This window comes from Parambassis ranga, chromosome 4 (genome assembly GCF_900634625.1).
Source record: "Parambassis ranga chromosome 4, fParRan2.1, whole genome shotgun sequence".
Classification (NCBI taxonomy): domain Eukaryota; kingdom Metazoa; phylum Chordata; class Actinopteri; family Ambassidae; genus Parambassis; species Parambassis ranga.
This window is the reverse complement of record NC_041025.1, coordinates 9831118-9851578: the sequence shown is the minus strand read 5'-3', so window position 1 is coordinate 9851578 and position 20461 is coordinate 9831118. Positions and strand designations below refer to the sequence as shown.

At 43.8% G+C, this 20461-nt stretch overlaps 1 protein-coding gene across 2 annotated transcripts; it reads right to left on the bottom strand.

The window, feature by feature from the left end:
• Window positions 1-1094: 1094 nt before the first annotated feature.
• On the bottom strand, window positions 1095-17484 carry zbtb7a (zinc finger and BTB domain containing 7a). 2 transcript variants are annotated; one of them, XM_028403295.1, is made up of 4 exons: window positions 17348-17484; window positions 7721-8284; window positions 6080-6969; window positions 1095-4085 (listed from the first exon to the last, which is right to left on the bottom strand). In XM_028403295.1, exons 2-4 carry the CDS (start codon window positions 8204-8206, stop codon window positions 3650-3652), a joined length of 1812 nt encoding a protein of 603 aa, XP_028259096.1. In that variant the 5' UTR covers window positions 8207-8284; window positions 17348-17484; the 3' UTR covers window positions 1095-3649. The 2 variants fall into 2 exon arrangements, with proteins under 2 accessions (XP_028259096.1, XP_028259097.1); XM_028403296.1 differs by lacking the exon at window positions 17348-17484 and adding an exon at window positions 16144-16251.
• Window positions 17485-20461: the final 2977 nt, after the last annotated feature.

The following is a 20461-nucleotide window of genomic DNA, read 5'->3' as shown; positions in this document are numbered from 1 at the left end:
AAAACTCTGTTAATCCAACGTTACATTGGTAGCTTAAAATGCCCAGTGACTTGAACGAAAGCCTTTTTTTTTTTCCTTTGGTAGTTGCTGGACGTCGGTATATTTCTTAATATACTGTACATGATTATTTCTATGGAGGGGTCGGATGGACTCATTATGAAACCATTGAGTATTAACCACACTGCACTGTGCTCATGGAAACTCGCCGGCCGTTCTGAGGTCTCCTGTCCTTCTCCCATAAGCGGGACAAGAACATTTAACATTAGTGCAAACTTTTGCTCTCTCAGCTAAAGCACCATTTCCAGTGCTATCAGGCTTTTATCCATAACCCCACCCAAGCACCCATTTGCCCCACCCTCCTGGCACAGCACCCCCAAAACCCCCAGCCCCTCCCCAAACACACACACACAAGCATACATACGCACATGTACAGCCATGTAAAACTGTTAGAAAAAAACAGCTGTAGCACAACACGTTATTTTTAAGAGTGTCCACAGACAGAAAAAGCTATACATCCTTAAACCTTTGATTCTATTGTCAACAAGGATACAAAGAGTGAGAGAAAGCGAACTCAAGTAAATATCTGTATGATTCCACACACACATTTCTGCATATGTATTTAAGAGGAGGGCATCTGTGTGCGGTCAGGGTGTCAGGGTGGCCCAGTCTGGATAAATTATAGACGTGTTCAATATCATTCACAAATCTCACAGTAGACTAAGACAGAGGGCGAGAAAGCTTTGGTTAATCAACAAACAACATAAGACGTGGGAGGGAAAGGTCCAAACAAGTGTTTAAGATGGCTCACAGGTCTTGACGGGTAAGTGTTCTGCCACATGAAGATGTGGGTTCAAGCAGTCCACTGTGCAAAAGTAAACCCCATCATTATCACAACAAAGACAAAAAAAAATGATCAAGATCTAACCAATCAATGACAATGACCAATAACGGAAACAAAAAGTTATGTAAGACTGAACCAAGAGAGCTCTGAAGTAAACAAGCAACTGTCCGCTGTGTTGTTTTACCTTGTTGCTTCAGCAGTACCGTAGATCTATTATCACAGGTAGCTTGTAAATTTAGTTTTTCTCTTTTTTAACATCACAAAAACCAATATGTTTGTCTGTGAACCCGCCAGGCTTCTCTCACACATATCTTGTCTCTCATTGGACTTTTTGGCAGCTTGTTAGAACAAAACTAGTGGAGGAACTCGACACCATCATGGACAGAAAAAAATTGACTGATCTCATTTGCAACTGGTTTGTTTTAAAGTACCCGTTTTGTTGTCAAAAGTGCCCTCCTCAGTAACAAAGTGCAAACATAACCTGCCTCTTTCCAATTAAGGTGCAACAGGACTGGTAGTAGAACTACAGCATTACTGCAGAAATTAAAGAGTGGGATGTGGGGGGACTCTATCATGTGCATGCTGTCTTGACGCAAAGGCTCAACATGCAAGTATGGAAAATAATATAAGATGAGGAGCACAATAACAAAGCTTGAATATTTTAAGACTAACAAATCAGATGTATGGCGTCACTGACGATATTCAAACACATATGTCAGCTCTGGTGTTTTTCTCTTCTCCACAGTATACCTGGGACCCAGAGAGTAAGTGTGTTTGTATGTGTGTGTGTGTGTGTGTTGGAAAGACAGAGAAAGTGCATTGGGGCTGGCAGCTCAGGGTGCATGTTTGAACAGGCTGTGGCTGACTCACACACTGATGATGTGGCCAGAGGGACCCTGGCTGCCACGCACACACACACACACACACACACACACATGCACGCAAACACCCGTACATGTAAACGCACACTAAACTGCCAGCACCAAGCGTCCTCCCCACAGTAACACCAGGCTCTAATATAATAATATCCCCTCCAGGCTGGTTCGGGGGCATTAGAGGACTACAGAGGGAGAGAGAGGGAGAGAAAAGGCCTGATTTGATCCCCTCCTGCCTGGAAACGTGGCTGAGCTGGGGGAGATTATTTTTTGGAATGCAACAGACATTGTGAGATCCCCCTCCCCTTCCCTTCCCTTGTTCCCCTCCCCCCATCAACCAGCTGCAGCTGCGCTCCTATTTGGCCTCCCAACTTGGACAGGTATTTATTGCTCTCTTCATCATACAGGTTGCCTTACGGTTGTGTGGTCCCTAGGGCAAAAAGATTGGAATAAGCATGATACATAAACCTCCACTCGCTTGCTCCCCAACACCAACCCACTTCCTTTAAATATACCTCTCTCACTCTGTTGGATATCTTTAGTAAAGCTGTGCAAACATAGAAAAAAAGGTGCTCATCTATCTCTTCTTCGTACTCTTTGTCACTCTCTCACTCAGGTTCCCTGCCAATCATTTAACCTGCGGTCGGCTAAATGCTACCCGCGTCTTGTCACACAAGGACAGATTCTGAAAAACTGCACAAAGTAAGCACATTCATTCACTCCACCTCCTCATCCTTTGGGCAGGAACTATACATGTCAAGTGTTAAGTTTAGGACAAATGGGTGACTCAATGTTTTTTTTTTTCGTCCAACATTCATACAGTTTGTTTTGTTCACCCACAAGCTTCACTCTGTGAGAAATATGACATCAAGCCTAGGAGGAAAAAATGTGATTGGTAAGTACACCTCAGCATTAAGAGAGGGCCAATGTCATATCACCACCTGCTGTATATACATGTATACAATTATAAAGTGTCAAGTACCCAAAGCAGTCAACAAAAAGGAACAACAACAACAAAAAAAACCTTAAGACAAAATCAAAAGGGAAAACAAAATTGCTGACATTGCAGGGCGGTGAGGCAACGTAGTAAAGCCAACATATACATTGACAATGGTAGTGCTTTAAAAACACACACCCTCCACCCCTCATATTCCCTAGACCTGCAATTGGCGAGCCCCCATTTAAGTGGATTTGACTCAGCGTGAATTTGTTTTTCAATAAGACAAACCATAGATTCTTAAAATGCATTTTATAGAGTAAGTAACACTTCAATCAAACCCTTGCCTGATTCTTTCTGGAACATTTAGAGAGGAAAAAACTGTTGCATCAAAACTGTGGTGAGTTTTCCTTGCATATGCCATATTGTGGCAATGTTGTTTCTATGGTAACTGTACATTTCAGACCTGCAAAAGAATAGAAAAAGAGTTGTTTTCACTGGGAGGATTTGTCCTCGCTTCACCCGTACAGCAGCCAGAAGGTGCTCAAACGACACCTCTCTTAGAGCTCGAAGGCTGTGAGGACAAAACCAATAAAAATCTAAATTAACTGCATAGTTGCTCAGAGTTTCTTTGTATCTATCATTCATTTGCCTAAGCACATATGCCAATGTATAAAACCTCTAATATTACAAAGAAAGAAATGGCCCAGAAAGTGGACATCATGGGTGCATGAATTGAAGCGTTCTTTGCTCTTTAACGAATAAACCAACTCAAGTGCTTGCAAGTCTACTCAGTTTCCTAAAGTAATAGGAGAAAGAAATATAAAGATTAGATTTTTGTGACACCCTGATTTGGTTTATAGAGGAATAGTTAGTTGTTTTGTTTTTTTCTTAAATTGCCTTTGCATGTTTTTTCTCCTCTCTGTTCACTGGCCTGTCTTACAGGCGGTGCAGGGTGACTATGGTGTCCAGCAGTGTCCTCGTCCCCCTGAAGTCTCAGGGCCCTGCCTCCGCTGCCAGCTCCTGCAGCTGAGGACTGTGTGCATGTGCTCCAGCAGCACCCTCCACCTCCGCTGCTGAGGTTGCCTCAGAGTGCCGCCGTCCCCTGATGGTACGAGGCCCAGGACCCGTTTCGGAACTAGGGCTCAGCAGGCCCATGGGGGCCTCAAGGAGCCCTGGCTCCCTCACCCGAGGTTTTCGACCTCGACGAGAGGGGATGCCATTGCAGCCGTCCTTCTTGAGGTGGCGATGCAGGTGATCTGAGCGCACAAAAGTCTTAAAGCAGCTTGAGCACTGATAGGGACGCAGGCCAGTGTGTACACGCATGTGGTTCTTCAGGTCGTAGTTGTGAGCAAAGGCAGCTCCACATTGTGTACACAGGTAAGGCTTCTCTCCTGTATGCTTCCGCATATGAACCTTGAGCTTGTCCTGCCTGAGGGAGAAAAATAAACAATATCACATAACGCAGACAAAAAATTCAAATGCATTGAGAAAAGGCTCACACCCATTTCAATGCACACAGTACACACAGCAAGCTTTCTTTTAGCCCCCAGTTGCAAATCAGGCTCTGTAATATCTGCATCTACAAATGCATAATAAACTCAAAATACATTATCAATTCTCCCACATCTACAGTGGCCAGCTTAATATGCTTTGGGTGGCTTTAATAATCTATTCAACATTCTATGACTACTGCTGCTTCAACTAAGGAGAAGCCATAAACTTTATATTTTTATCTGTGAAATTGCACATGAGGAGTGACAAGGAAGCTCAATGTTCACTGTGTCAGTTGGCATTTTTATGGTTCACTTTTCTTTGATGATAATATGATAGAAACTGACATATTCCAAAAAGGTTTGTATTTTTCTTGAACATAAACTTTAAAACTTAGTTTACATAGTAAATGTTGAGTTGTACTGAAATGTAAATGAGTCTTCAGAACGGCATCAACTCTGCAATTTTTATTTTAAAACAAATTGTGTGTTGAATTCTCAACAGAGAATACTTATTTTCTAATAATGTATGGCTTCTACCAAAATGATACTCTTGTCAGCAAGTAACCAAAATATGGCTTAAGAGCTTGCAATCTGAATTAATTACATTCTGGTACATTTTTTACTCAGCAATGATACACCGCCCACTGAACTTTATCAGGCTGCCTTGGCCTTCATCTGACTCTTGTCCTTCCCTTCCCCCTTTAGCACTTACTATCTCTCTAGCTCCCCAACTCTTAAATCGTCTAACCCTTCTACACCCAGGGCAGAGGGCTCCTAAACAAGTGTAGCTGAGACAGCTTCATTTGAACACACATACACGCATGTGTGTGTGTGTGTTTGTAAGTGCCATGTAAGTGGATTAGCTGTCATATAAGCAAACAAATAAACCCACTGCAGACCTTACAGCTCTGTGTCCCCAATACAAAATGTAAGACATGTACAAAGGTGGGAAGTAACACACACATGCGCTTGCAAACACACACACACACACACACATATACACAGTCTGAAGCCCTGGAACAAAGTGGCACACTGACAGAGGTGAATTATTTAAAGGACAGGAGTGATTTATTACTGTGCAAGGCACACTCTTAACCCTGATCAAACAGGATTAAGATTACAATGCCCCCTTCCCACTGCCGGTCAAATTTAGCTAGAAGGCAAATTCAGATTGGTCTTCTCTACCTGCCATACCAGCAGGGGTTCTGGTTATTTCTAGTCAACTGCATCTATTTCCAGCACAGTCAACTGATTAATTAATTAAAGGAATCATTTCAAGGAAAAGGCAGGACTCCCTAATACGAAGAAACCAAGTCCCCTTCAGCAGACCAGCCACATTTATCTGAGCGGCACATGACAGATTTCATTAGAGAGGTAAAGGAGTGACACAGAGAGAGGAGGGGGTGGTGTAACTATTCTGCTGTGGGCAATAATCAACATAACTAGAGATCAAAAGTTCACATTACTGCATGGAGCACACGGAGCACCATCCAGGGCCTGTAATCCCACTTTGTATCAGAGCACAGGACTTTATAGCAGCCTTTCACTAGATAACACTACCGTGGCACTGCCTTCTTTTATAGGACCCGTATGTTAAAATTCCAGGACTTTGCCATGAAGGTTGTCACAATAAAACAGACCTTTATAACCATGCAGCCCCCTCTCACAGAACCACTCAGGTCATAATTAACATTTGGTGACAATGTGGCAATAAATTAAATGGCTGGCATTCAGTCAGCCCGTGACCCAAGCAAACATTTAGGATCAGGGCACTCCCTTCTTAATGCAGAGCTATGTAAGTTGGTTAGCGCTAATACTCCTACTCTTGGCTTTGAGGTGTTTCTCACTGCTGGGCGATTTGTCTGCAGTGCCAAGTCCAAGACTATTAGTACATGTGACAAGAGGAAGTCACTTCATTAATTGGGCTTACCTGGTAAAGCGCACTTTGCAGATGGCGCATTCATAGGGTTTCTCTCCCGTGTGCGTTCTGATGTGGCGGGGTAGCTTGCCTGCTCCTTGAATGACCTTGGAGCATATGGGGCACTTCTGGAAGGCCTTAGAGCGCATCTTCCTCTCTCCTCCACCTCCTCCTCCCCCACTGCCTCTCTCTCCAGCCCCTCTCTCCCCTCCTACTCTGTCTTGGCCTGTACTGCCTCGTGATAACCAGAGCGACGGCACTCCCTGTGGTACAGCAGCAGATGCTGTATCCTCATGCTGCGTGCTGCTAAAATAATTCAAGTAAAATTCCATGTCGGGGTCGTCCCCATCTCCCTGTTCCTCCCCGGCTGCTGCACGCTCCTTTTGCCTCTCGATGGAGTCCATCATCTGCTGCAGAAGGGCACTGGCTGAACCCCTCTCCCTCACCATTACCTCCCTACCTCCGTCCTCCACTTCTGTCTCCTGCCCGAGCCTAGACTCAGCGGGGAGGTAGAAGTGCCCATTTTGGGATGGAGGGTAGTATGATGACCCCTGGCTTGCTCCATTGCCCTGAACCGCCTCTCCATCCTCATCTTCCTCTTCATCATCATCATCTTCTTCTGGTTCCTGTGCAGGGGCCTGGGACAAGGCAAGGGCCAGGGGGGAGTAGTACTCACCGGGGCCTGCAGGAGCCCCATTGCTGGGTACACCTCCATTACCATGGTTAAAGTGCAGGTGTGTGGGCAGGTCCCTGAGCTCTGGCGTGCTGCAGCTGCTGCTCCAGTGCGCCCCTCTCTGGAAGTACTCCAGGTACTCCCGGGCCCGCACCCGGTTCCCCTGCTCCCTGCCTCCTCTGCCTTTCCCCTCCTCATCTTCATCTTCATCTTTTCGCTCACTGCCCGCCTAGTAAAACGCAACAGGGAACAAAGAGTGAGAAACAGGAAAAATAAAGGTCACAGTAAGTTTGTGCAAAATAAATCTTTGTCAATAGGAAAAACTCAAGAGACAGGAGGCTAAAATATCTACTAAAGAAGCCAAAGACCTATATCTACCACTATAAGTCCTTTCAGCATCAGTAGATCACTATGTGAGTATCCTGGATGCATACCCAGGGGCTCATCATGCTCATGGGATTAGCATGAGCAATGAGAAAATAAAAACTAATTGGCAAAACACATTAACGACTTGTGTGTGTGTAAAAAACAATCAAGCAGCACAGAGCTCCATGTATTTTGTCACTGGTACTTTTTGAACTTTAAAGTCCTAAAAAGAAGTAACCTTAGACAAAATGTTTACAAGTGGGGGTGAAACGCAGCTGCGATTATCACATGATCCAATGTATTAAATATTCACACACTGCATATCACGGCTACACTTGATCATGTTGAAGTGTGGCTGCGATGTGCTGTGAAAGAGCGTGCTGTCCTTCCACAAACCCTGTTGGCTCAGCATGAGTAAGTGTTGAACAAACCCCAGGGCTGTGGGTGTGTTTTTGGCATAGTGATAGAGACTGATAAAGGCCATGATGTCAGCTTCACTATGCTGAATGTTTATTGAAATGGATGGTAAGATGATCATCCTATTCCCTATGCAAATGAACCTGTAACCACTTTTAGACTAGTTCTATAATTGTATTATATATATCTGTTTGTACCGGCGGGCAGAGCACTTTGGTGTCCAGCAGGTGTGTACAGACATCCTGGACAGGTGGGATTTCCAGGAGGCGTGCAGCAGCAAGGATGTCAGCCACACTGCTTCGACTGACTGTCAATGTGGCCGTGTAGGCAAAGTCCAGCAATGCTCCCAGAGCCTCTGCTGCCACAAAGTCGATGTGGTAGATGTTCTGCTGGTCAGCAGCGGCACCTGAAGTGAAGAGCTTGTGGAAATAGGTGCTGCAGGACGCCAGGACGGAGCGGTGAGCTGGGAACTCCCGGTCTTGGCTGACCAGGAGGACGTCACACAGCAGCCCACTGAGTCGCTGCTTGTTCAAGCTGCCCAGGATGTCTGCACTGTGTTCAGGAAAAGGGATCCCCACAGGACCTTCTTCTGCCTCTCCTGCTCCTCCTCTCCCTCCTCCACCCCCGCTGCCCGCTGTCCCCCTGAGCCGCCTTCCGCCCCTCCCACCGGCTCCTGACGACATCTTCCACCAGCCTGCCGCCGAGCCGCCTAGCACAGCCCCCACCCGTGTATCCGTCCTGCCGTCTGTCCGTCTGCCTATCTGAAGACAGAAGAGTAGAACAGAGGGCAAGAGATAAAAAGGGAAAAAGGAAAATAAAACATCAGTTTATGAGTTTTCTATTTTACATGCATACAGAAAGAGAGAATATTGAGTCATTGACTGAAGCAGAAAAATGCACCAGAATACACACAAAAAAGTTTAGAGGGCATGTTAAGAGAGTAAAATATTAAGAATACTGGTGAAAAGGTACACACATAGAGATTTTAAAGTAACACAAGGAATAAAAATGAAATTGTCATCCTATTTGAAACTTGTTTGAAAATTACAATGTTTATGCATGAGTGGGTTCAAAGCAAAGAACATAAATACAATAAATCAGTCTTGCAAACAGCCTCCAGAGGCAGTTGATTATACCAATAATGTTTTTCCTGCAACTATCTAAAAACTATTTTTTTCTAGCTTATATACTGTACTCTTACAACATCCAAACAAACTGAAGACTGACTTTTACAGATGGTCAATACAATCTCAGTTTTCTCCATCTTTATTTGTATTCACATGTCAAATCCATCCTAGTCAAAATCCTTCATCATGACATGTTTTACTAAACAGACCTCATCCAGTGCTCCCAGTGCACTGTGTTGAATACTGTAAACAATCCATTTTGTGCTCCCACCCCCAATAAATATATATAAATAATTAGGCCAACTCCTCTCAACTGGACACTAGAGCCTTGAGACAGTGTCCCAAGTAAGTGGAAAGAAGTCATATTGTTATACCTCCACAGTACCACACATAATAACTGCTGAACTGATTTCAAAACAGGTCTACTCATACTTCAGAAGTTGTTAGAGTTTTGCTACAAAAACAGAAATCGAGTATTTGCGATACATTTTTTCCCTGTAGTGGCAATGAATAAATAGCAGATTTTGTTATTTGTACCTGCAAAAATACCATGAGTGGGTAAATGAAGTGAACATGTTTATGCACTATATCTGTGTGCAGGTGGCTGTGTGCGTATTTCCTTGTATGCACACCTACATCTACGGGGGTGTGCCCGTACTCACACAAGAAATCAAGTAAGAGGTCGTGGAGGACAGATAGGCTGAGGGCTGTAGGGATCAGAGTGCATGCTGGGGGCTGGGCTGTGCAGCCTATGCACTGTTGTGTCAGTAGAGAGTCAGGGAGGGAAGCGAGAGAGGTGGAGGGACAAGGGGGGGAAAGGGAGGGGTGATGCTAGAGCAGACCCTGTGGAAAAAGTCCACAGGAGGAGGAAGAGGACACGCAACAAGCTGCGAGGGAACAGTATTAAAAAGGGAGGTTGTCAATCCGGTCTGAGCTGGTTACCCCACCCTGTACTGTGTGCCAAGTTTCAGAAAAGGCCTGTCCCCTCGCTCACGTGTGGGGGGAGATTAAAACGATCGACTGAAGCCTGCACAGTGGGAGGGGGGTTTCGGCAGAACAAGCCATCCTCGATTTCTCTATCAATGCACTCGCACAAGCAAGTACTAACTAACATCACAGAGACATCAATAAAAAACACACATGCACATAAACACACAGGCAAGACATACACATCCTCAAACTATCTCCCCTCCCGTCCATCTGTCAGGGAGACCCAGCAGGGGGCAAGGCTGGGGAGGATATGTTCAATGTGTTGCTCTCTGCCAAAGCAAGGCATTTAAAATAACATTCCTTCAGATTGGTCTGGCTCTTATGTTTGTGCACAACCTTCCACTACCAAACCTGCCTAACCTGGCTGTCTCTCCTTTATATACACCATAGTTCACACACCTGTTCTCCCCTTTAAAAACAACACCTATGTGTCGCCAATCCTGAGATATGCCAGCATGACACTTCTGTCCACAAATTCCGACTTACGTAAAGCAACTAGGTCAACGTCAACTGACATTTAGAAAATATAGGATTCAACTAACACAGGTCACACATCCTTACACAGTGCTGTTTTGTCTGATTAATGGTAAAATTTCCATTGCTCCTTACTGTATGTCTCCCATAACTCAATTCAGTTCTGATAGGCAGCTGACCACAAAGCCTCTGCCAATGTCTTTCACATAGCTTTGATGAAAACAGACTGTCAGACATGGCAAGAGCAAATTTTATTATCCAACCCCTCATCTAAATATGTAGAGGGAGGGGAGAGCAAAGACAAAGAGCAATGACACGAAAGGGAGAGAGCAGAGTGAGATGGAAGAAAGAGCAAGAGAAAGGGCAACCACATGGCTACCGGTCATGTCCTTCACAGGTGGAAATAGATCTCTGTGAGCCCATCCAGACCCGAGCCAACCTGCTTTTCTCTAGCACAGAGATCTGCAGCACCTGCACTAGACTGGGCTTTACTGCAAGTCTGCACAGCAGGATATCCCCGAACATACACAGCTGACCCTGGGTCACAGCTTTATGTGGTAAAGACGCTGAGCTGAAAGGAGATAAAACATACATGCACACAAACGTGCTTCAGTGTCAGTGAAGCATGGAATCACCACTCTGCATGCAAGAACCACCTGTCCCCAAATAAACCTGTAAAGAGCACTAAGAAAGAGGAAACAGTGCAACAAACCTGATCCTGACACCTCCTCATGGCTTGAAACATTCCTTATCACTAATTCATGCCTGTGGGTGACAAGGCCCGCAGCCCAGCACAAAGCAGCACAGCAGCTGTCCGTGTCCCTGGTGTTCCACTTCCAGGGAAGGGCCCTCTCTCAGTGCTCACTACACGAGCACCTAGGCCTGCTTTGCAAGTCAAACAACTGCTTTAACGTAGCATAGCGTCCCCGCCCTCATCACCTTCATCTCATCTGTAACGTTCCTCTGCCCCTTCCCATGTATCTGACTCTTTTTTAACACATGTTCTGTTATGCTGTTATTTCAGTTGACGGTGCAGCATGTGTGTTAATATCTATGCGCAGACAGTTGCAGGAGATCTGCTTGTCATTCACAGACAGTAAAAGTGGTTTTATTTTGGCTGATGCGTATCATCTATGGAAGGTCTGCAAAATTTCCACTCAAAGTATCTCTGTCTTTGCCTGACACATACCAGTCATTCCTAAATACAAAGGAAGAAACTGTTAACCCTGTGCAACCTCTGATGTTTTCAAGACAAGGAAAGAAATATTATAGACACACTTTTTTAATATCACAATAACCAAACCAAACCCAGGAACAGCCAGTTGGACTGATTAAATTTTAAGTCAAATATTTCCTCTCTCAATTCCTTCTTGTTACTACAACTATGAACATGTATAATTGGCTCATAAAAATACTACAAAACAAATTAGAACAAACACAACATCCATTGATTCCTTAACCATAAATGTTAATGTAGCACAAAGGAGCCTAAATACACAACAAATGTTTATTTTACAACTACCTTGTGAAATGTTATAAGCATATTACAGTTAAAGAACAATTGTATCAGGTTATTCCCAGTCTTACTCAGGTGAGGACTTTAGGAATTCAATACTTCACTTGCCATCAGAATAATTCATGTATTACAACAACCCTCAAGTGTTTGCAGAAAGATTAGAGTGCAGCAGAACTACAGCACCAATAACTGAAAAATGCCTGGATATGAAAACAAGTCGAACAAGAAGGGCCCTCCATGTTTGTGCCTTCATGTTGATTTCTTTATCATTTTTTCCCCCTCCTTTGTCCTCGTTTCGCAAGAAGACTCAACTGTTTTTGCCACTATGGCAAAGTCAGACTCACCCTGCGGCACGGGAATCACTTCACTCAGGTCATGAAGGTTCAAGGTTGTACCAAGAGGATATCACAAGATGATTGGAATGGGGGAGAGGGGGTGGGGGGGCAGTTCCTAGGAAAAGTAGATTTTGAGACAGTGCCATGGCTAAGTGACTCATTGCTGCCAGTGGTGGAAGGAAACCTGATTGGTTGTGTTGGGAGCAAAGCAGGAAGAGGGTAAGTGACTGATAAAACTAAAGCAGCAAGGGCAGTTCTAGGCCTGGAAGCTTTCACTAGAAACTAACCAGGAAATGCTGCCAAAACACAGACACAAAGCCAGTGAAAAGGTAATGGGCGAGGCAGGGTGTTAAACTCACAAACTTGCTCATAACTCTGGAGCACATGGTGGCCTTGGAATCCGGCTCAGATGTCAATGATAAACTCAAGAGATCTCATTCAGTTACCTGGTGTAACCTGCTACAATAGGAGAAAAGGTAACCGCCCACAAGATGGGCAAAGTTTAATGTGAGGAAATGAGTGGGGGGTTTTATGATGTGTACGGTTCGTGCTGCCAAACAGCCAATGCACTGTAAAAGTGAAATCTGTGGCTGCTACTCAAGCTCACAATATTAAATGTAGCTTGCGCTGTGTCAATCTAATTGACTGTAGTCACAGCTAGCAAACAACACTGTATTTTATTCCACATACATTTATGTAAATAACTGCTTTTCTTCTAATATAAAATAGATTATAAGTGATAGTCTTAACAAAAAAGTGGTCGTTTCAAAGCAACATGAGACAGCTTATGCAAAGCAAAACTGCATTCAAAACTGCACTAAATTCTGCTAAAAATATAAAAGTGCTTCAGAATCTGCAGCATTTAATTTGTTTAAAGCCAACGTATTTTGTCTGAAAGGGTGTGAACCTTAAAATTGGACTTTGTTGAAAAAACAACAACATACATTTTGGTTTCATTAGGATTTTATGTTTGTAAAAAGAAAAGTGTGCAAAGTGTGGTAAAGGATTTTAAACTTGTGCAAGTTGTGCACCAAAAAAATGTACAGTATTATTATACCTATTAGTTTTACCATTACACCTCCTACCTTCAGGATTCTCCACACCATGACACTCTAGAGAGTCTTGCTAGCGGCTAAACCTCCAAATGTCTAAACCTGGCTTATGATGACAAACTAAATGACAACTTTGCCACCAGCCAAATATTAAACAAGTCCAACAGCAAAAAGGCCAGGTCTTCTGTCTTTTTATATTACTAAGGGCTCAACAATAATTTAAAGCCAGTTTGAGATTAACTAGAGTGGGTAAGAAAGAGGATTCAGTCTCCCTACTACAAAGTGCAAGGTGCATTTACAGTAAAATGGTTGGATATTGTTGATTTAGCAGTTTGTACAAGTATTATTCTGCAAGAGTTGTTGTCATTCAATGTAGATGTCATCTATATGTAATGTAACATTATTAAAAACACTACTTTATTTAAGTAAAACATTTAACTTTTTGCTACATTTTCTTTGACACTATAACGTGTTTTGGGTCACTGATCTTTCTCAAGCTGCAGCGTAATAAAACCACAGCCACAGTCTGAGTTCCTTTTAGTTTGAGTAACATGCTCTCACACTGCCATGCTGCCAACCAGGAAGTGTAACAAAATCTAACACATGGCTTAAGAAACAGCACTACACAGCGCCGTGCAGCATAACTCAAGCTGGCCACTTGGTTGGTCCGCAGGCCCAATGTGCCCTGGCTGCACCACTCTGTGCATGCGCAGTCCAATGGGGAAGGAGGACTTCCTGTGAGTCTGTGGCAGGCGTGTAACAGAACCCGCTCTGTTATCAGATGACCAGCTCTCTGCTTGCTCGATCTCTCTGTCCCTACTGTCTGACCCCCCTCTCCTTCTCTCTCTCTCCATCTCATCTGTCGCTCTCATCTCATCATTGCTCCATCTCTGTCTCAGACTCTGCACTGCACAGTATCCACCACATCGCCCACTTCCCCTTTCCACTGCTGAGGAGGCAAAGCAGTGAAGACCCACCCACCCTCCTGTTTCTTGCCAACCTTAAAAGTAACCCACCCATCGTCTCTCGTTTCATAGCACATCAATTCACTAAATCAACTAGCAGACAGTGTCAGACTTTCCTGATCAGCTGGCCTCTGCCTGATTAAAAGGAGCTCCTGGTATCTGTACAAAAGTGTTTGATATCCATAACTAAATTAGAGAAACTTATTTTCAAGTGATTCATGTTTTCATATTGATAAAACATGTGAAAATTCAAGCCTGGCTTTACCCCCACTCTGAAAAACATCCCGCCTCTTCCTCTCCCACTCTAATTTGATCAGGTTGTGTTGCCCTCTCCATAATAAATGTCCCAGAAGAGAACAGAAGAAGCCCCTTTACTCCCCCTAGACTTCAGCACAACAACAGAAAAAAACAACAGAGAGGGGTCTGTCTGTCTAGCCAGGCTGGAAGCTGTGGTATACTAAGCAGCTGACCAGGGGAACCAAACATTAGGGGGAAGTGAAGCTACCAGGGAAGAGGCTTATGAAACAATTCCAACTATATAAGAGTCATACAAATAAAGATATGGTAGAGGAGCAGCACAGAACTGATGCCGGTTGATATAAATCACACCGAAAATATCACCGTGTGCCACAATAGCTCATTTAACCACATAAAATAAAGTTCGAACACACTGACAGTTACATGTAATGTGTTGTACACAGCCAACATTTCACTCTAAAATAAACCCTCAAACTGCCACGGCAACATCACGCAACCTGTCTTTTCAGTCTGTCTGAACCTGCTAGTTTCAGGCCAGAGTGGTGCAGGCACAAACATACAGGAATATCAAACTGTATTCAGCCTCACCGCCAAATTGATGGGTGGTGTCTTGGACCTGCCCACAGCCACTGAAGTCCCCTGCAATTCCCCCGGAGTCTATTGTTGGTAACACAGACGCACACGCATGCGTGCACATAAGCCTACACTCTCTCATACAAACACATATGGCGTCCTAGTTTAACCTCTTGGTAGAATTTACTTGAAATAACTATACTTCTCTTTCCTTCACAGCATTGCTGAAGAAATACCATAGAGTCTAGCATCAGGGCAATGTTTACAATAACTAATATTTTCTATTAGACTCAGCTGATTAAAAAAGCCATCAACCTTGTTTCCTTCCACCTTCTGAAAGGCATACCAAACCAAACTTTCCCAGCATTTGGGCGTCTACTGTGCTCTTCTTGCACCCTTTCCGTGCCCACACGTTTAAAAAAACGGGTTGAACAAGTATGCAAAGCCAAAAAATATGCATCTGGTTATCGAGCAAGGCAGTCAGGGTTGCTGTGAAGTCTTTAAACCACGAGCCACAAACAAGCATTACATGTCAGGCGAGATTAGAATCTGCTTTTAACAAGATGCTGGTGAGGAAGGGGGCTGGTGGACTGGGAGAAAAAGATGTCATGAGATTGATGTGAGAAGCTAAGAAAAAAAATCAGTCAGGCAGCACAGTAAGTTCTCTAGAACACTGCACAAAGTTATTAATGCCAAAGTTTTATTTTAAAATTGCATAGACTTAGCTGAGCCAGCTAACCCTACCAGTGAAATTCAGCTGTCACGGGATGTGTCACATATTCTCCCCTCCAGCAAGAAGAGATGTCACTTACTGAGGATTCTCATATAAACTATTACTCAACACCCCACCTGTACCCTGTCAGCTATCAGCATGGTCGCTCTGACACAGTCTTGCAAACATCTGATGCGGTGTTTTTTGTGGAGTTACAACCCTAAAGAAGCAGCAGGGCAGGATGTGCAACTGTCTTCATTTTAATAGCAGTAGTGCCATCTAATCACAGCAGCAGATGAAAAGGGAAAAAAGATCCTTAACAGGATCAAAACATCACAATGCACTAAAGTTGAAAAGTTACCATGACACAAATAAAAACTTAATGCAGTATTCTGTGCAGCACCTAACACTCAGCACTGACCTATTTGCTATTCCCTCCTTTATCTGCAACTGGGTCAAGAACTCTGAACTCTATCAAGCCCCTTCTATCTCACTCTCCTTTACCAACAACACACTATGGTATTCATTACCTTTGGTTGCCACTCTTTCCCTCTCAGTCACAGGGTGAAGACACTATGTATGTGTGTGTGTAAGTGTATATGTCATTGTAATGCTTACCAAATAGGCAGAAAACGTTTCCTGGGCCCTATCTGCCTCCCCTGCCTGCCGGCCAGCTCTGCTGCCTCCGTCTCTGGGCAGGGCTGGAGCATTACCAGACAGGAAACTTGTGAGTGGCCCGAGTCATACAGGCAAGCCCTTGCCTGATCCCACACAAACAGACACCTACCCCCCACCCCCCTCTATTTTCAGCCCACAACTCAGCTCTGCATCCTCTCCTCTCATTGGCTTGACAGCAGCTCACTCACCACACCTCCTTGTTTGGATAGGCTGGCGGCTGTTCCCTTTCCTGGATGGCCAAGGGCAAAGCACTCTGGGATATAGAGTCCTGAAACCTCATTTGACCTGGTTTACAGCCCATGCTGTGGACTACGAGTCCCAGCTCTGCCTGCCCTCACCACCCCCACTATCTCCAAGCCTGCTCTAACGTAAGCACTCAGGGCTGAATTATACACTACAGTATGTTGCTAGCAGGCTGCCAGGTATTAAAGTACAGACCAGCCATCAAACAGGGCAGAGCTGCGTAGGGGAAGAAATAAAGAAAAAAAAAACATTTCAGCCTCTGCTGTCAGAGCAGCAATGAAACATCAGTGGTGGATTCTTTCATCAGCTCTGACTGTGGTGACATTATAGACACACTTAAAACTCCTGACCTAAATTGTGACTTATTCCTATTCTAAACAGTGTAATGCCACCACAACATGCCCAGCGCACACAGGACACAACTTCCCCCACACTGAGCGCCTCCATCAAAAGTTGTTGCCATTGCTCGTACCTTATCCAATAGAATTATTTTTGGTTCCACTCGATCAGTACCCCCCACCCCACTATACCCTCTCTCTCTCTCAAGAGAGAGAGAACCCCCCTTCCTCCTCCTCCGTCTCCTCCTCCTCCTCCTCTAAGTGCTTCCACCTGCCTGAAAAGTTAATGCCTTCAACACATCCTATAAACTTTATCTCAAGATTCCCCAGAGGTAAAGAGCAGTACAGAGGAAGTACTTTAGGAGGATTAAAAAAAAGAGGAACCTTGACTAGGGACTACTGCTGCGACCCACCTCTCCTATCCGGCCAACCCCCCCACCCTGCTCTCCTTTCTGGCCCCCTCCCTCATTCTTCTCTCTCTCCTCTCCTCCTCTGCCCAGCTCCCCTCTGCTCGACAGGCCCAGGGCAGACAGAGGAGGGATGGCAGTGTGCCTTTAGCTCACCTGCGATGGCCGTGGTGGTGCTTGTTGTGGGTTAGCTCAGCCCTCTCTCCTCTCCTCCTCTTCGGAGCTCTCTCTCTCCCTCTCACTGTTGTGCAGCTTAAAGCCCCGTATGCGCTAACCAAGCAGCAGTAGATCAACTCAATTCCCTTCCTGGTTTCTGGAGGGCAAAGAGGTCCCTCCCTTTCTCTCTCTCTCTCTCTCTCTCTGTCTCTCTCTCACACACTCTCTCCCTCACTCTCTCTCTCTCTCTTAAAGAAACAGCATTACCCATCTCCCTCCTCCCTCAGTGAAGCAAAAGTAAAGTGGAAATTTATTTGCGCTAAAAAGTGGACACTTGTCAATGTCATAAACTCAATCACAGATGACACAAATCATTAACCCATGCCTTCCCACGCTGTGGTTTCACAGCGGCCGCCATCCAGTGGTTGCCCTCTGGACTCGTCATACACGCAGTTTAAGGTTAAACTACTGAGTTGCAACTCGAGTCGCACCCACCCATCCTATTGCCTGAGGTCATAGTGTCCCACCCCAAAAGCAAGTCTTGGCACATTCCAGCACATACAGTAGGGGCTGCCAGCAACCCCCTTGAAATACACTCTCTGTGCGTAATACCTGCCAAGCTCCAACAGGTGAGGCATCAGAGAACACATTGCTAAGTTGAAAAGTCTCTTACCACACTGTGGGGAATGGCAGGTTCCCATGTGTAAATTTACAGCACATGCACTTGATGTTGCGCCACTTCCAACAGCCCACCTACACACCCCCTCACTAAGTGCAAGCCAGACATTGTGCCATGGAGTGGGATGGAGCCCAAGATGTGTTTGATGACTGTGTTACACCATACCAACACACCTCTGAGCACACTTTAAGCAACATATTTTAAACACCTACCAAAGGAGGCCTACTTTACATTACAGTGTGTAAACAGCTATCTTCTTTTACCACAGGTCTCCCACAGTGCAGCAGAGCTTGACACTGCACAGACAACCATGCAGGGTTATTAAAGGCTATTAACCAGGCAAAAGGCAGTGACACACCGTCTGCCTAGAGGGCACTGTTTAGCACAGAGTCTGTGGTGTAAACACAGGATGAGCTACAGCTTTCAAACTTCAGAAAAAGAACATATTACAGCATAACTTTTCAAAGGTAAAAAGAGGAGGATGCAGGTGAATAAGTTGTGACCAACAAATAAAACAACAACATTTACACATTCATCCATTTTAACCCAGTTGTGGCCTAATTGCCTGCAGTCAAACTGAGCTGTTCTCAGTCCATAGCAGTCTGAGATGATGTCAGACATTTTTATGGCAATGTCGCCTTTCAGTCCAATATAAACTGCTCCTCTCCAATGCCAGACACCCCACATCAAATCTGTTTTTGTCATTACTGTCTGGCTGATGGATTTGATTAAAACTACCCAAAGACACTGCAGTTTAAAAAAAAACCCTTTATTCAGATTGCCTCATGACTTCCTAACAGAAGGCTAACTGGTTTAGGAAAAGTGTGAAAATGTCTGTCAGTCTACATCCTAGTCAGCATTAGAATTACAACTTTTATTTGGCTATAGTCCATATGTATATTTGTATATGTTTATACATTGCATACATTTATTTTGCTATTATTTTTGGTAAATGTAATAGCATATCAATGTTTCGGCCAGGTATTCATTATTCATTGTTCTTGGCAGTTGTAAGGGACTTCCATAGCGAGGATGTAGACTCATTTCGTATCATTTTTGTATATTAGGTTGTTTTATAACCATATTCATGACATTATTTTTAACTGGAAATATTGTATGTTGAGTGGTTGAGAGGTGTAGCCCGCCTGCAAGCAACTTTTTTTCCCTTTTTTTGGCCGTTGTACTTCCGGGTGCATATTTTAGCATCCTACTACGGCTCAATGATAAACTGCGATGATAGCGTAGTTAACCTTTTTAAAGTTGAATGAAAAATAGGTATTGCTTACCTTTGCAAAGTTATGTTATCGTCATTCATCTCGTAATCTGTTCCGAGTTGCTTAAAATGGCTAAATGTTATCACTGAGCACAGATTCTGTTGCTATAGTTACCTGCAGCAAGGTCTGGAGCCATGTTTACACCTGCCAGCCAATCACAGCCAAGCTTGTTGGTTTGTCGTATAAATTACTATAAACCGGCCAGAAAATAATTTAGACTGATTCATAAGTCCACAATAGTTCAATATCTATCTTATAGCATTGACCCCAAGCTGGTCCAGTAGTATAATTTAATATATATAAAAGAAAAATCAGAACCGGAAATAATCTTGCAATTATCCACAAGTCATACAATCCCATCAATGAATGACTTTCACAACATTAGTACAATGTGCTTTATGTCTGTTAAGCACATATGTGCATGACGGCAACGGTTATCATTATAAATTAAAGAAAAACTTCCAGTACATTCACAAATAAGTTTTATTTTAATCTTTTTTATACATTATAACCATATCCAACACATTTTTATATTATAATAAAATGACTCTTCTCCTTGTCATTTACATAAATCAAAAATTTGTATATTAAGACTGCAAAATAGTACTCCTGTAATTTTTGTATATAGCTTTGTACACATACAAGTGACAATGCATCCATTTTGCTCTTAACGAATGCACATTTTTCAGGTGGGGGGTGGGTGGGGGGGATTAGGGGGCAGCCATAAGCAGAGAGAATACAAGTGCCCTAGCAAGACGGCAGGCTAGCAAGTAACACCACCACCATGTGATTAACGCAGACCTGGGTTCAAATGTTCAGTCAGAAAATTTTTTCTTAAGTTGCACTTATTTGTACTTTTACTAAAATTAATTGGGTTGATTCACAATGAAAACACATTTCTAGAAGTATTTCAACCCAAGTCTTTTTTCAAAAGCCTCTAGGTTTGGCTGTGTCCAAAGAGAAAGCCTGGAGCGCCACATGGAGAAGTTTGGTAAGAACATAATCAAATACACTTCAGGGAAAAAATACAGACCCACAACAAAGAGAAAAAAAACAAGTCAATTAAGTCAGCGTGATTGAAATTTCATAACATTGCAGAGATTCAGGTTTTTGATAAAAACACCAGCGAATAATCCCCATCATGATCCTGGGAAATAAAAT